Genomic DNA, 13,809 nt, shown 5'->3' on the forward strand with positions numbered 1-13,809 from the left:
AAAGCCATATAACTTCATTCCCGCATTTTCCTAACATTCATTAATTTTACAGTATTTCTGTAAATAGTCTTTAAACTTTTTCCAGTCTTCTTCCACCGACTCTTCTCCCTGGTCTCGGATTCTGCCAGTCATTTCCGCCAGTTCCATGTAGTCCATCAACTTCATCTGCCATTTTTCCTGGGTGGGTAAATCTTGTGTCTTCCAATACTTCGCGATAAGTATACTTGCTGCTGTTGTTGCATACATAAAGTTCTATCCTTCTTTGGCACCAATTGGCTGACCATGCCCAGGAGAAAGGCCTCTGGTTTCTTCAGGAATGCATATTTGAATACCTTTTTCATTTCATTATAGATCATCTCCCAGAATGTCTTAATCCTTGGGCATGTCCACCAAAGGTGAAAGAATGTACCTTCAGTCTCTTTACATTTCCAACATTTATTTTCGGGCAAATGGTAAATTTTTGCAAGCTTGACTGGTGTCATGTACCACCTATAAATCATTTTCATTAAATTTTCTCTTAGGGCATTACATGCCGTAAATTTCATACCTGTGGTCCATAACTGTTCCCAGTCAGCCATCATTATGTTATGTCCAACATCTTGTGCCCATTTAATCATATCAGATTTCACCATTTCATCCTGAGTGTTCCATTTCAACAGCAAGTTATACATTCTTGACAAATTCTTGATTTTTGAATCTAACAATTTTGTTTCCAATTTTGATTTTTCCACCTGGAAACCAACTTTTTTGTCCAAATTGTATGCCTCCATTATTTGGTAATAATGGAGCCAGGAGTGGGAATGTTTTCTGCCACATTTTGATTAAAAGCTGCCTGCCAGTTGCTAGATATAAATTACTTTGTGGCCACTTGGCTGTCCCTGCAATATGATCTGAATTTTGTCCTTCTACCTATTAGCAGGTGTGACTTAAGAACATTTCCCGGTTAATTGAGATGGCTACATCCAAGAACAGCAGCCCTGAACCCTAGTTTAGCTTTTCCTCAGCACCCCGCTTCCCTCCACCTCCTAGGAAGGTGGGAAACGCTCCTCCTTTGGAGGTTCATTAAGCAGATATGGATGCTTTTGCTGACATGCCTGCATCGCAGGGGGTTGGACTAGATGACCCTCGGGTCCCTCCCAGCTCTACAATTCTCGGATTCTATACTAGTCGGAGGCAGTTACAGATAGGTAGCCGTGTTGGTCTGCCATAGTCAAAACAAAACAAATTCCTTCCAGCTGCACCTTAAAGACCAACTAAGTTAGTTCTTGGTATGAGCTTTCGTGTGCATGCACACTTCTTCAGATACACACATACATACAGATACATACAGTGTATCTGAAGAAGTGTGCATGCACACGAAAGCTCATACCAAGAACTGACTTAGTTGGTCTTTCAGGTGCAGCTGGAAGGAATTTGTTTAGTCAGAGGCAGTAAGTAACTCTGCGAGCGCGAGAGGAGCGGAGGAATTACGGCCGGGAGCTGCGAAACCAAAAAGCAAAACGAACCCGTCCCGGATCGTCTCTGAGGTTGGCGCGCCGGGGCCGGCCGGCCAAAGCGGAGCGGGCGGGCGGCGCGGGGAGCCATGGCGACCTACGTGAGCGAGCTGGAGGCGGCCAAGAAGAACCTGAGCGAGGCTTTGGGCGAGAACGTCAAGCAGTGAGTGAGGAGCGGGGCCCTTTCACCTTCTCTCTCTCGGCCGCTTAGCCGCCGCGCCCTGCGCGAGGGGCCTAGTAGGCCGTGCCCGAGCGCCGGCCTCGATTTGTCCTTCGCACCCGCAGGGCGGGCCTTGCCGGGGTGGGCGGGCGGGCGGGCGGCTACTGCCCGAGTCCTTCCACATTCTCATTTCTTTGTTCCGGCCGCCCCGAATCTCTGCTCGCCGATATCTCGCTGCGGGCATGAAAGTGGCGTCGAGCGGAAAGAGCGGCGGCCTTTCGTTTTATGTTCTCGTTTTATTTATTTCATAAAATTTATATATCGCTCCACCGTACGAAAAGCAAACAAACCAAACCTCCCCGCGGTCTACGGAAAAGAGAATGAAATCGAGGGAAGTTCGCAATCCGACTTACTTAAAAGTGAAAATACCAGCAGAATGGATCAAAATTCACTTCAGCATTTCCAAACGTTTGGGTCTAGCCTTGCCCAAACAGGTGTGTTTTGAGCAGGTGCAGAAGAGCGCAGCCTGCTCGGTCTCCAGAGGCAGGGAGTTCCAAAGGCCACACTCCCCAATCAGGGTCCCACACATGCGGAATGGGTCTTATGGGCAACTGCAAGTGGGCAAGCAGGTCATGTGGAGGGACCTCTCAAGGTGAATCAACAAAAAAAGATGAAAACAATAAAAATCAGCATTTACCGTACTTCTTTTACAACCCTAATTAAAAACACACCCAGAGAGAGAGAGGCAGAGAACCAAAATGGAATAGACTATGAAACTCACACAAACTTTCTAAACATCTGGGTAAAGGTAAAGGGACCCCTGACCGTTAGGTACACTTGTGACCAACTCTGGGGTTGCGGTGCTCATCTCGCTTTACTGGTGGAGAGAGCCGACGCACAGCTTCCGGTTCATGTGGCCAGCATGAATAAGCTGCTTCTGGCAAAACCAGAGCAGCGCACGGAAACGCCGTTTACCTTCCCACCGGAGCAGTACCTATTTATCTACTTGCACTTTGACGTGCTTCCGAACTGCTAGGTGGGCAGGAGCAGGGAGCGAGCAACGGGAGCTCACCCCGTCGCGGGGATTCGAACCGCCAACCTTCTGATCTAGGCTCTGTGGTTTAACCCACAGCGCCACCCGCTTCCCTAAACATCTGGGTAGGCTTGTCTAATAGAATAGGAATATCTAAATAAGAGCACAGTGCCCTGTGCTAGAGAGAATATAAACCTGGCAGGGCTGGCCCACCCATGAGGCAAGGTGAGGTGACCACCTCAGGTGGCAGGATCCGCAAAGGTAGCAGATGTGGCCTCCAAGGAATGCATTGCCCACTGCCACAGTGGCAGAAATGGCTGCATCTGCGGAGGAGCATTTTGTAGTTCACCTCAGGTGCCCAAAGCTCAAGGACCACTCTTCTCTTCTTTTTAAAATAGAATGGGGAAATGTATTGAACTATTTGAAGACACACTGTAAACAAATTAAAACATTAGTGGGACTGATATAGAAACGTGCAGTAAGAGACAATCAAGGGGAAGATAAGGAAAAATTTGTAAATATATTTTAATTGGATATGCAGTAATAAAAATATATGAAATAAATAACCTCAGAAAGGAGGGAAGGGAAGTCGAGGGGGAAGTAAATTAAATTTGTAAAGATTTGGTATTTCTTGTCAAAATAGTTGTAAAAGCTGAAAATAAAATTATAAATAATTTTATTGGACCGTCCCTGAAGCCCTGGGATAAGCTTGTTTGAGTTGCCTCAATATTTCAAAGAACACATGGTATATAGGGGAAAGGGGTAGGTGGGAAAGGTGAAGCTAGTTTCTACTTTCAGTAATAGGTAATTCTGTGATGCCCAATGTAACATTTGTAAGCTTCTTTATGTAATATTTTGTGTTTCAGCTAATATTGTTTAATGCCAATTTAAACTGGTTGTTGGTTAATTGCCTTGATCTTCCTGCTGGCATTCGTCCGTAGACAGATTTTCTTGTTGCAGCTTAATATATATTTAAAACAAAACAGACAAGAATTACTAGGGCAGAGATCTACCAGCCCTTCACTGAATTGAAATGCCCAGAATTATTATTTTTTAGGGGGGGCAGTACATGACGGTGGGGTGGGGGAGAGGCAGTTGTGACAAAGTCAGCTATGGCTTGTAATGTAGGCCAGTTGTTGAAAGACCACCTACCTGTTTTATTTTTCTCCCATGGCGGTGGGGCAAGTAGGCGAAGAAGAGACGTCCTCCCCCTAAAAAATGGCCAACAAGTTCCAGTACCTCTTTTTCTTAAAAAAGAAAGAAAGCCCTTAATATAACCATGGTTTAATTGCAAAGAACACAATTTTTAATTACCTCAGGGGAAACACTGAAAAAAGCCAGCATAAACTGAATCACTTCCATGGCAATTTCCAGCTGCTTTCTTTGAATTGTGTAATTAGTACACGTAGGATTATGCTGGAGCCAGGAACTTGAGGTGTAAAATTTGACTTTATTATTTTCAGATTGAGTATTGCAGTTACATAATTTTCCATAGTGCTATGTTCTGTTTCCAGGCTCTGATATTCAACAGAGAGTCCTGATGGTCAAATTGTTCCTTAAATTTATTAACTCTGATTGAAGTTCTGCTTGTCTTTGGACTAGATAACCCCTGAGGTTCCTCTAATGCAGTGGTGGCCAAATTTGGCCCTCCAGCTGTTTTTGGACTACAACTCCCATCATCCCTAGCTAACAAGACCAGTGGTCAGGGATGATGGGAATTGTAGTTCAAAAACAGCTGGAGGCCCAAGGTTGGGAAACACTGCTCTAATGTATGAAACTGCATGATAGTCTCTCCTAAAGGGTTGAAGAGGGAAAGAGTAGATTGTTGAGAAGCGAAGGCTAGTATTGAGGGTGCATTATTTATATATTTCACAGATACTGGGCTAATTTGAAGCTGTGGTTTAAGCAAAAGATCAGCAAAGAAGAGTTTGACCTAGAAGCGCGGAGGCTCCTGACACAAGAAAATGGTAAGAAAACTATATGTGAGTTGCTCTATGTGGCTTCCATGAATCTCATGCTGAACTTGGGGGTTAGCTGCAATACTATACAGTAATGAATACTGTACAGTAATGATATGAGCAGGCCATGGGGTGGGTTGAACTATAGGGCACTGAACTTGCACCCTGATCAATGAAGACAATGTTTAGCCACCCCTTTGGTTTCGGAGATTGCATCAGGCATTGCTCAAGCACCTCTAGTTCTGTATCTAGTTCTGTACTTGCTGTGTAGACTCAAGGGGCATCTTCCATGCCACTATATGATGCTGAGGCAAGTGCAATGTTTTTTTGTAAGATGGCGTGCTGACATCTTTATGTGGACTTCTTTTCTTTTGGCAGTCCATTCTCACAATGACTTCCTGTTGGCTATTCTCACGCGATGCCAGATCTTGGTTTCTGCACCTGGTAAGTCGACTGTAAAAACGCTCATGCACCTGGACTTTAGGAGAAAGAGCTGTAGTGTGTTTACTTCAGCAGCAATTCTAATATTCATTTTAGTATGGTTAGATGCATGCTGAGTCTGTTTTACCATATTGGCCTGAATATAAGCCTCACTTGTTTCCAAAATTCTTACCGTGAAAAGTTAAAGTGCGGCTTATACCTTGTGGTATGCAGCCAGGAGTGCAGGGCAAACAGCGCCAGGAGCACGGCAAAGTGGTGCCCGCCCCACATGTAGTCCCCCATCTTCTCCCCCAAGGTCGGGAAGGGAGAGAGCGAGGAAGGGGAAAGGCCGCCGGCAACGCAGCGCAGCTCCCCCCCCCCCCATGCAGCCAGGAGCAGCAAGGAATGGAGCAGCTTATATTTGGGTATATTTTCTTTTTTTCTTTCCCTCCCTCCAATTTTAAAGGTGCGGTTTATATTCAGGTGCTGCTTGTATTCGAGCCAATACGGTACTTCTCAGAAACAAATAGAGCTGCTTCCTTCCCAAAATAGCTTTCTTTGAAACCTGGAAATATATATATCTTTCATTATTGTAAATGACATTGGCAGGGATCTTAAGGATGCTATTGATAAGTAACTTCAGTTGCAGATGTGTACTGCAGAATGAATAGACCCAGGAAAGTGGGACACATATGAATAGAGGAGGGACCCTGAAGTTTTCATATTAAGCCTTGGCACGGGAGTTGGAATGAAGCACACAGAAGCAGCATTCATTTTCTCTCTGTGGTTTTTTAAATAGGACATTGTTGTTGTTTAGTCGTTTAGTCGTGTCCAACTCTTCGTGACCCCATGGGCCAGAGCACGCCAGGCACTCCTGTCTTCCACTGCCTCCCGCAGTTTGGTCAGACTCATGTTTGTAGCTTCGAGAACACTGTCCAACCATCTCGTCCTCTGTCATCCCCTTCTCCTTGTGCCCTCAATCTTTCCCAACATCAGGGTCTTTTCCAGGGAGTCTTCTCTTTTAAATAGGACAGTTGTAGCTATTCCTAGAATGCTTCCTTAGGCTGCCTCACCATAAATATCTGCAAATAGGCAAAGGTGATATCAAACTTGATTGACTGGTTGGAAGGCCAACAGTTCCCCCTCTACCCACGATTGCAGCTGTGATCATTGCACTGTGATCATACCCTCAGATCTTTGGGCACCTGTACTTTTTCCTGCCTTTCTCTCAGGCCTCCTCACCTGGGGATGCAGGTAGATTGATCACCAAATCTCTTTATCCTCCTCCTCCCTCCCTTTCTATGACTCAGGCTTAAAAGCCCCCAGAAGAAACTGGAGACTTTCATCCTCTCATCAGCCCCACACATGACAAGTGTAAACCATCTGGGTTGATTTCTCTTTGAGCTAATTGTGAGCAGCCTGCCAGCTTCATCATACAGTGGGACTAATGGGTCTGAGGAGCATACCTAGTTTGTAGGAACAGGTTGAAATGCCCATATTTTGCTTGTCTTAAGATTAAATAAACCTTATATTGAGCATAACCTACACAGTAAAGTCATGATAATGGAAGCAACGCATTCATAAGCACATTTACTTGAAATGAAAGTAAGTGTGCTTGAGACTGCAGTGTTAAATGTTTTTCAGAATTCTGTTTCAGAAGTACAAATCTGATCCCGAATGTGTTGGGGGAAAAAGACTTGCCTTGATTCTGTCTAATTGGGTAGATTTGTGAGCTGCCACACACAGAACAATCTCCAGAAGTCCTTCAGGGAGTCAGGTGGAAGACCTATTGTGAAAGTGATTAAAGTACAGTTTGGAGCTTGCAAGAGAAGACGACAGTTTGCTCTTCTTTGACTCACAACAGATTATCATAAGTCAAGGGGGTCTATTTTTACCTCTCTTCAAAGATGCTTTCGTTATGCCCAGAAGCAGCACACTCTTATTTATCAAGTCTCACTGAGATTCATGTTCTGTCTCTGTGTGATCGTTGCTCTTCCATGTCCATGGAGTTTTTGCCACAATAGGGTGCTTTAGGAAGCCCTGGTGGTCTTGTTCTTCCCCTGGTTCTCCTCACCCCAGCTGTCTAGCAGTTGCACTCTCATCAGGGTAACCGTGCTGTGTTCCTCATTTTGCCAAACTTTGTGCTGGACTTCAAACTTTATGCTGCGAAGTGTTGTTTTAAAGTATGCCATTCTTCAGTATCGCAACCAGTTAAGTGCCCCACTGATGTAAGTAATGTATAAACACATAATAAAAAGGAGTCTTTCTGCTCCAGAGAGCACACTATAAAATATATTGACTGTGGTTCAGAGACATGAGTGTGATGCTGGGTGTGAGTAGCAGAAAATAGCTCAGCCCAGAAAAGTGGAAACTGTGGTTTGGGAAGCTGAGGTTGCTGGAGTAGAGCATAAGCAACCTCTGGCACTTGTGATAGACGGTGATGACCAGGATATTTAAATTGGACAGGATGCAATAGAGGTTTAGATCCTTGCCAAATCTAAGACTTACTGTTTTCTTCTTTTCCATTTCCAGAGGGTGCTGGCTCTTTGCCATGGACAGGAGGTTCTGCAACAAAACCAGGGAAGCCCAAGGGGAAGAAAAAGTTTTCCTCCGTTCGGCAGAAGTTTGATGTAAGTTTGTCCATTCTTACATGCATTAGAAAGAGGAAAACTAAGCCTAGATGTTGCAAACCAAAATGATAAGAAATGCAGAACTGCTATCATAAATAGCAGCCCCAGCTCAAGTTCCCGACACTCTCCAAAACCTTTAGTACAGTTCACCAGGCGCATCACTACGCTGTGCATTTCCACACCTCCACCAGTGGTAGCCACTGAGGTGGTTTAGCAGTGTGGAAATGTTTCAGATAATGATGTTGGGAGAGCAGAAGGGAAGAACTCGATCTGGGACTGGAATTTTGGCCAACGGTTACTTGGCAGACTTCTTAGATTTTTTTTTTAAAGTATGAATACCCCACTTTTTGCCATTCCCAAAGGAGTTGCTCAAAGTGGCATGCAAATGAAATGCAAACACAAAAGCAACAATGACCCAACTATTAGAATACAAATTATGAAGCCAGAAACAGCAGCTGAAAGCAAACACCAAAAGAGCAGCACCAGCAACTGATACAGTTGAGTAGCAATAAAATCAAAAGTGGAACAGGCCCTGGTATAGGTGCCACTTAATAACCATTCTGCATTTGTAAGAACTCAGTCTTTTCGTGTGGCAGCACCTGCTCTCTGGAACTCCCTGCATATTTATATCAGGCAGGTGCTTTCACTCTACTCTTTTGGGTACTTGCTAAAACATATTTTTTTAGACAATCCTATCCAGATGCTTAGAAAATTGATGTGAGTTTTAATCTGTTTTTAGTATATTGTTATTTTAAAAGTTTAGGAAAGTCTTAAATAATTGTTGTTAACTTTTCTTATTGATTTATCTTTTTTGTAAACCATTCTGAGATTATTTTACAAGCAAGTGGTGTATAAATTGTATGAAATAAAATAAATAAAAGCTTGTTTTAAAAGGAAAGTTTTCAGTTACTGGCAGAACACAAATAAAGGGGAAGATAACCTCTTGGGGCAGGGAGTTCTACATATGAGGTGCCACTGCAGCAGAAGCCCTTAGCAGGCCGTCAGTGGCACACATAAGAGAGATGCAACAGCCAACCTTAAAGGACAGGCAGATTTGCCTAATGTAATTTCAAAGGCTTTTGCATGAGCTTGGATGGAGGAGGAAAAGGGAAGGAGAAGAGCAGAATGGCTTAGGGAGCCAGTGGATGTCATTATTCGCAGCAGTTCTAAAGATGTATGGGTATTAAAGACGCACCTTCCAACATGCCAAGTCATGCTTTGCCCCTTCTGGTTTTTGAGGTGTCTTCTGATACAGTTTTAATATTATCAATCTCTTCTCCACAAGCATGAAGATAGGGACTCTCAAAAGTGCAAGTGAGATTAATGAGAAACAATATTCTCTGCTTTTGGTGCAGAGAATGTGCTCTCAACTATGGCGGCTATTCCTTTTTGTAGCCTACAAATTGCTTACATTAATAAAATCAGCATAACCATCCATATGGTTAAAATTGGTAGAGTTCTATCTTATACTCAAATAAATGGAAAAAAATGCTCAAGAGGCTTCCTGTCTTTCACAACTTGCAACAAAGAAGTTTATTTAATGTGCAAATATATAAAAGAGGCTTAGACAGAAGAAGATTGTTTTGAGAATTAGTTACACAATAGACTGAATAGCTGAATAGACTAAACTCATGTACAGTGGTACCTCTGGTTGCGAACGGGATCTGTTCCGGAGGCCCGTTTGCAACATGAAAGGAGCGCAACCCGCAGCGGCGTGTTTGCGCATGCGCGGGTTGCGATTTGTCGCTTCTGCGCATGCGCTTGACATCATTTTGCGCGTCTGCGCATACGCGAGCGGCGTAACCCTTTCCAGTACTTCCGGGTCGTCGTGGGACAGAACGTAACATGAAGCAGACGTAACATGAGGTATGACTGTATAAATGTACATGCTAGTGGTAAAATTGCAAAAACATGATAAGAATGCATACATAAATAAACTGGGTAGGAATAATTGTGAAATGCCCAGTAAGAAGTTGGATACCACACTGTTTTTGTGTATTTCTGTGGAGCTGCAGATGTGATCTATATCCTTAAGAGTTCAACCCTATATGCACCTATCCCAGAGTGTGTACTGTTGAACTCTGTAGGGCTTTCTTCATGTATAGGATTGCAGTTTAGGGGGCTGCTATGATGAAATAATGTGTTTAATTTCTCTTATCTCTCTGAAGTCTTAAGAAAGTGGCAGGTTATGTGTCCAAATGGAGCATTATTTAATCTCGCTCAGTGTTTTAACTTAGACAGCTGAAATGTATTGTTATACTTAACAGCACCGATTCCAGCCTCAGAATCCATTATCTGGAGCTCAGCAGTTTGTGGCCAAGGACCCCCAAGAAGATGATGATCTGAAGCTCTGTTCACATACAATGATGCTTCCCACTTGGGGCCAGCTGGAGGGAAGGATGATTGTCACTGCTTATGAGCACGGACTGGATAATGTCACTGAAGAGGCAGTGACAGTTGTTGTCTATGCTGTGGAGGTGAGATAACACAGAAGGAAAAATGTGGTCCCGGTTTTGCTGCAGGCAGAAAATGTCTTATTTTGTGTATGGTATGGAGTTAAAACTAGCTATCACTATAGAAATAAGCAAAACAGATACCCACAAAACAAAACAAAAAACAAAACAAAACCAGCCTTTGCAAGCATATATGATAGCACTTTTGGTGTTCTTTCTCAGTGTATGAGTAAGGCAGGCTGAGCTTTTTCTGTAACTCTGCTGGCATACAAACTTGGACTTTATAAAGCATTTACCGGTAATACTGGCATAAGTGCTGAATGAAAGAAAACAAAGCCATCTCTGGCTCTGATGAAAATCTGACTCCCTGCCTCGGATTTCTAAGCATCTCAACCTTTTTGCTTTCTCTCTTCTTCTTTTTTAGCTCTTAGTTGTACATATCTGCATTGGCCATGATCCAAAGTTCAACCAGGCTCTACCACACTCACAAGTACAGGGATTGACTTGCCTTCTGCTTTTCTGTGATGATTCAGTGTGAATACAGAGAAGAGGCGTCACCTATGTGAGGATTAGGCCTGTGATTTGCAAAAAGTGTCTGCAGAATTCAGGACCTTATGCTTGTTTCTCACATGCCTACCCCATTCAGATATAAAACAGAATGAAGGGGCTTGCATCCTGCATCAGACTGTGGGTGAGGGTAATTGAACCCTTCTCCCCCTGAGGTTCCCATTCTCTTTGCTTCAGGCACCTCTGGAAGTGAGCTGGGCTGGAGGATAAAGGGAGTGTGGGTAAGAGATTGTGAGGGAGTGAAGTTGGGGAAGATAAGATGGGGATACATCTCCCCTAGTCTATTATCTGCTTTTGATGTTAACCTTGGAGCCACTATTTCTTTTGCTCCTCCCTGCCTTTATAGTGGAACATGGCAAACATGAATTAGCAAAAGTTCCTAAGAGTCCTTAATCTAAAGGGCTTATGTCAGTTTCCAGCAACTCTAGTTCCAGTGCCGCCAGTCCAATAACTCTGGCTATCCCTCCTCGTTTCAGTTATGAGTCAGAGTCCCTGTTGCTGCTTAGAGTGGGGGTCCTGACACTAAGTCTGCCAGGGTCGTCATCTTAGAAGATAAGTTGTGTAGATTTGGATCAGGCTGATGTGTGGCTATGCTAATGAGATGCACTGATTCCCTGGGTTGCTTCTGGGTAACAATTCAGTCTGCAATTTCTTTGGCAGACTTGATAGTGGAGGGCATAAAGCTCTGCAGCCTGAGCAGTGGGTGTTCTGGTTTCAGGCTTGGGTGTCGTGCAAAGCATTTACAATGTAATAATCACAGGACGGGAACTGGGAATTGTTCTTGGTACTCATCATGAGCAGTAAATATGAGTTCTGTCTCCGCAGAAGCACCTTAAGGATATCCTTGCATCTGTAATATCAAGGAGAAAGGCCTACCGTCTCAGAGATGGTCACTTCAAGTATGCCTTTGGAAGCAATGTGAACCCACAGCCTTATCTGAAGAATAGTGTTATTGCTTACAACAACTTAACTGAGTGGTAAGAAAGTACCTATTTTAATGTGGTGCAGGACAGAACTTTAGAATATGAAAATAGCGTTTTTCATTCATTCCTCTTTCCCTCCCTATTTCTCTTTTTCTAGCCCTCCCACATGCTTAGCTCCCCCTCCTGGTCAAAACCTTGCTTCCCACCCACCTCCTGATGATGCTGAGCAGCAAGCAGCCCTACTCCTAGCATGTTCTGGGGACACCTCTCCAGCAACTCTGCCAGCAGTCAACATGTATGACCTCTTTGAAGCTCTGCAGGTAATTTCCTTATTCTGCTAGTTAGCTTGGCTTGGAGAGAGTGTTGGCAAAACCCCAACATAAGTAACCTTGGGACTGTAGGAAGGAAATGCTCTTTTCGGTATAAGTGCATATGCACTACATAAACTTCCAGGTTGTATCTAGCTGTTAACCCAGCAACTGTTTTAGATTTTCCAGCGAACTAAATTTAATTTCCTACTGAAGCTCCTAAAATTTAGGCAAACAGGCCCAGTCCCCACTCTATGTACTTCTGATCTTACATACACTTATCGAGTCATCTTTCTATGAATCGCAAACATTGGACAGGGCAACAACTCACTTTTTAGCTATGCATGTTGTGTAACAAATGGTCATATTCACCTTACAGTTCTTGGTACAGTAATTCCCAAACTGTATGCTAGGAACATAGGAAGCCGCCCTATTCTGAGTCAGACTATCATTCCATCTAACTCAGTGCTGTCTACAGTGACTGATAGCAGAAGTCCAGGATTTCTGACAGGGGCCCCTAGCAGCCCTAACTGTAGATGCTGGGGACTGAACCCGGGACCTTCTGTGTGCAGAGCACACATTCTGCCCTTCCCTAAAAGAAGGATGTATATCTTGAAAAATTAATTGGCACATGCATCAAACACTTTGTCCCTTGGACTGGTGATTATGTAGTGTATGCAGCACTAAGAATAAGAAACACACAATTAGTTCCAGTTGGACATTTTAGGCCTTTTAAGTTGAGAATATGTTGCTAACAAAATTTCCTCATATGTAACCTGCAGGTCCACCGAGAAGTGGTTCCTGCACACACAGTCTATGCCCTCAATATTGAAAGGATCATCTTGAAGCTCTGGCATCCAAACCACGAGGAGCTGCAGCAGGACAAGATCCATCGGCAGCGGCTGGCTGCAAAGGAAGGACTCCTGACATGCTGAGGCAGAAGCAGTGGCCAGTGCTGACGATCGGCTGGGCTGGTATCTCCTGGACCTGCCAGTTGGGCATTTTGACTTTGGGATCACAGGACTTGCATTATTGTGTCAGCTTTCCCAAGTGGAATGTGGACTTCTTTCCTATGGAAATATTACTTGAGAAACCAGAGTGCTTTGTGCTTGCTTCTAGAAAGGATAAAAGAGCAGTGCCTCAGCAAGGCTTATGCTTTGCCCCGGCACCCTCTTTTAATCACAGTGCACGGCAGTCATTCCAAAAATAGTTCTGTGTCACTGTGGAAAGGGAAAGTGACATTGTTTGCTGTGGAGAACCTGTTCCTGTTATTATTCCCTTCATGGAATGAAGGATTGTGGCCAGAGATTGACAGAGGCTGGTTCTTAGAGTTGCCAAGTTTTAGGGCTGCAGTTTGAGCCGCTGCCCTGGGCTGCCTTTGCAACTATAGCAAGGAGCTTTGTACATAGCAAAGAGCTTTTGTGTTGGGTTTATATAATGTATGACAAAAGAGGAAAATATTGATCCACGTTAATAAAATCGGCTGTAAGACAATTCTCATAAAAGAGAATCTTTTTATCTCATTTTTTTTTGTTTCAAATGAAACAAGTAAAACATCAACAGCCAGTCTCCCAGCTACTGCCAGAGTGGCAAATCACCAGTGCATTCCCTTGAACATGAATTTTTCATTACAGTGTTGCTGAAAAGTAATTTAAGCATAGAGAGTTCATAAAACCAAAGAAAAATCAACCCCAAATGTGCTAGACTGCCCCAAATTAGCCATGTTGCCTTTCAGGACTATTAGATTTATTTGCAAGCAAGTCTCACTGATTTCAATGGAACATGCTTCCATCAGCCTTTCAGCCCAAACCTTGTGTATGTTAGCTCAGAAGTAAGTGCCACTATGTTCAGTGCAGCTTAATTC

The 13,809-nt window shown here is 43.7% G+C and overlaps 1 protein-coding gene across 1 annotated transcript; it reads left to right on the plus strand.

Moving 5' to 3' along the window:
* The first annotated feature begins 1,442 nt into the window (after positions 1 to 1,442).
* TADA1 (transcriptional adaptor 1) lies at positions 1,443 to 13,439 on the plus strand. Its single transcript, XM_081868367.1, has 8 exons — positions 1,443 to 1,656; positions 4,562 to 4,653; positions 5,023 to 5,088; positions 7,597 to 7,694; positions 9,962 to 10,171; positions 11,540 to 11,691; positions 11,795 to 11,957; positions 12,728 to 13,439. Exons 1-8 carry the CDS (start codon positions 1,583 to 1,585, stop codon positions 12,878 to 12,880), a joined length of 1,008 nt encoding a protein of 335 aa, XP_081724493.1. The 5' UTR covers positions 1,443 to 1,582; the 3' UTR covers positions 12,881 to 13,439.
* Positions 13,440 to 13,809: the final 370 nt, after the last annotated feature.

Source organism: Podarcis erhardii (assembly GCF_964252035.2).
Source record: "Podarcis erhardii genome assembly, chromosome: 6".
In the NCBI taxonomy this organism is placed as follows: Eukaryota; Metazoa; Chordata; class Lepidosauria; order Squamata; family Lacertidae; genus Podarcis; species Podarcis erhardii.

What these genes read in the sequence shown, in the direction of transcription:
- TADA1 (XM_081868367.1), top strand. Translation starts at nt 1,583, where the DNA reads ATGGCGACCTACGTGAGCGAGCTGGAGGCGGCCAAGAAGAACCTGAGC. An exon ending in GATCTTGGTTTCTGCACCTG is followed by an intron (nt 5,089 to 7,596) that starts GTAAGTCGACTG and finishes TTCCATTTCCAG; the next exon opens with AGGGTGCTGGCTCTTTGCCA. An exon ending in TACAACAACTTAACTGAGTG is followed by an intron (nt 11,692 to 11,794) that starts GTAAGAAAGTAC and finishes CTCTTTTTCTAG; the next exon opens with CCCTCCCACATGCTTAGCTC.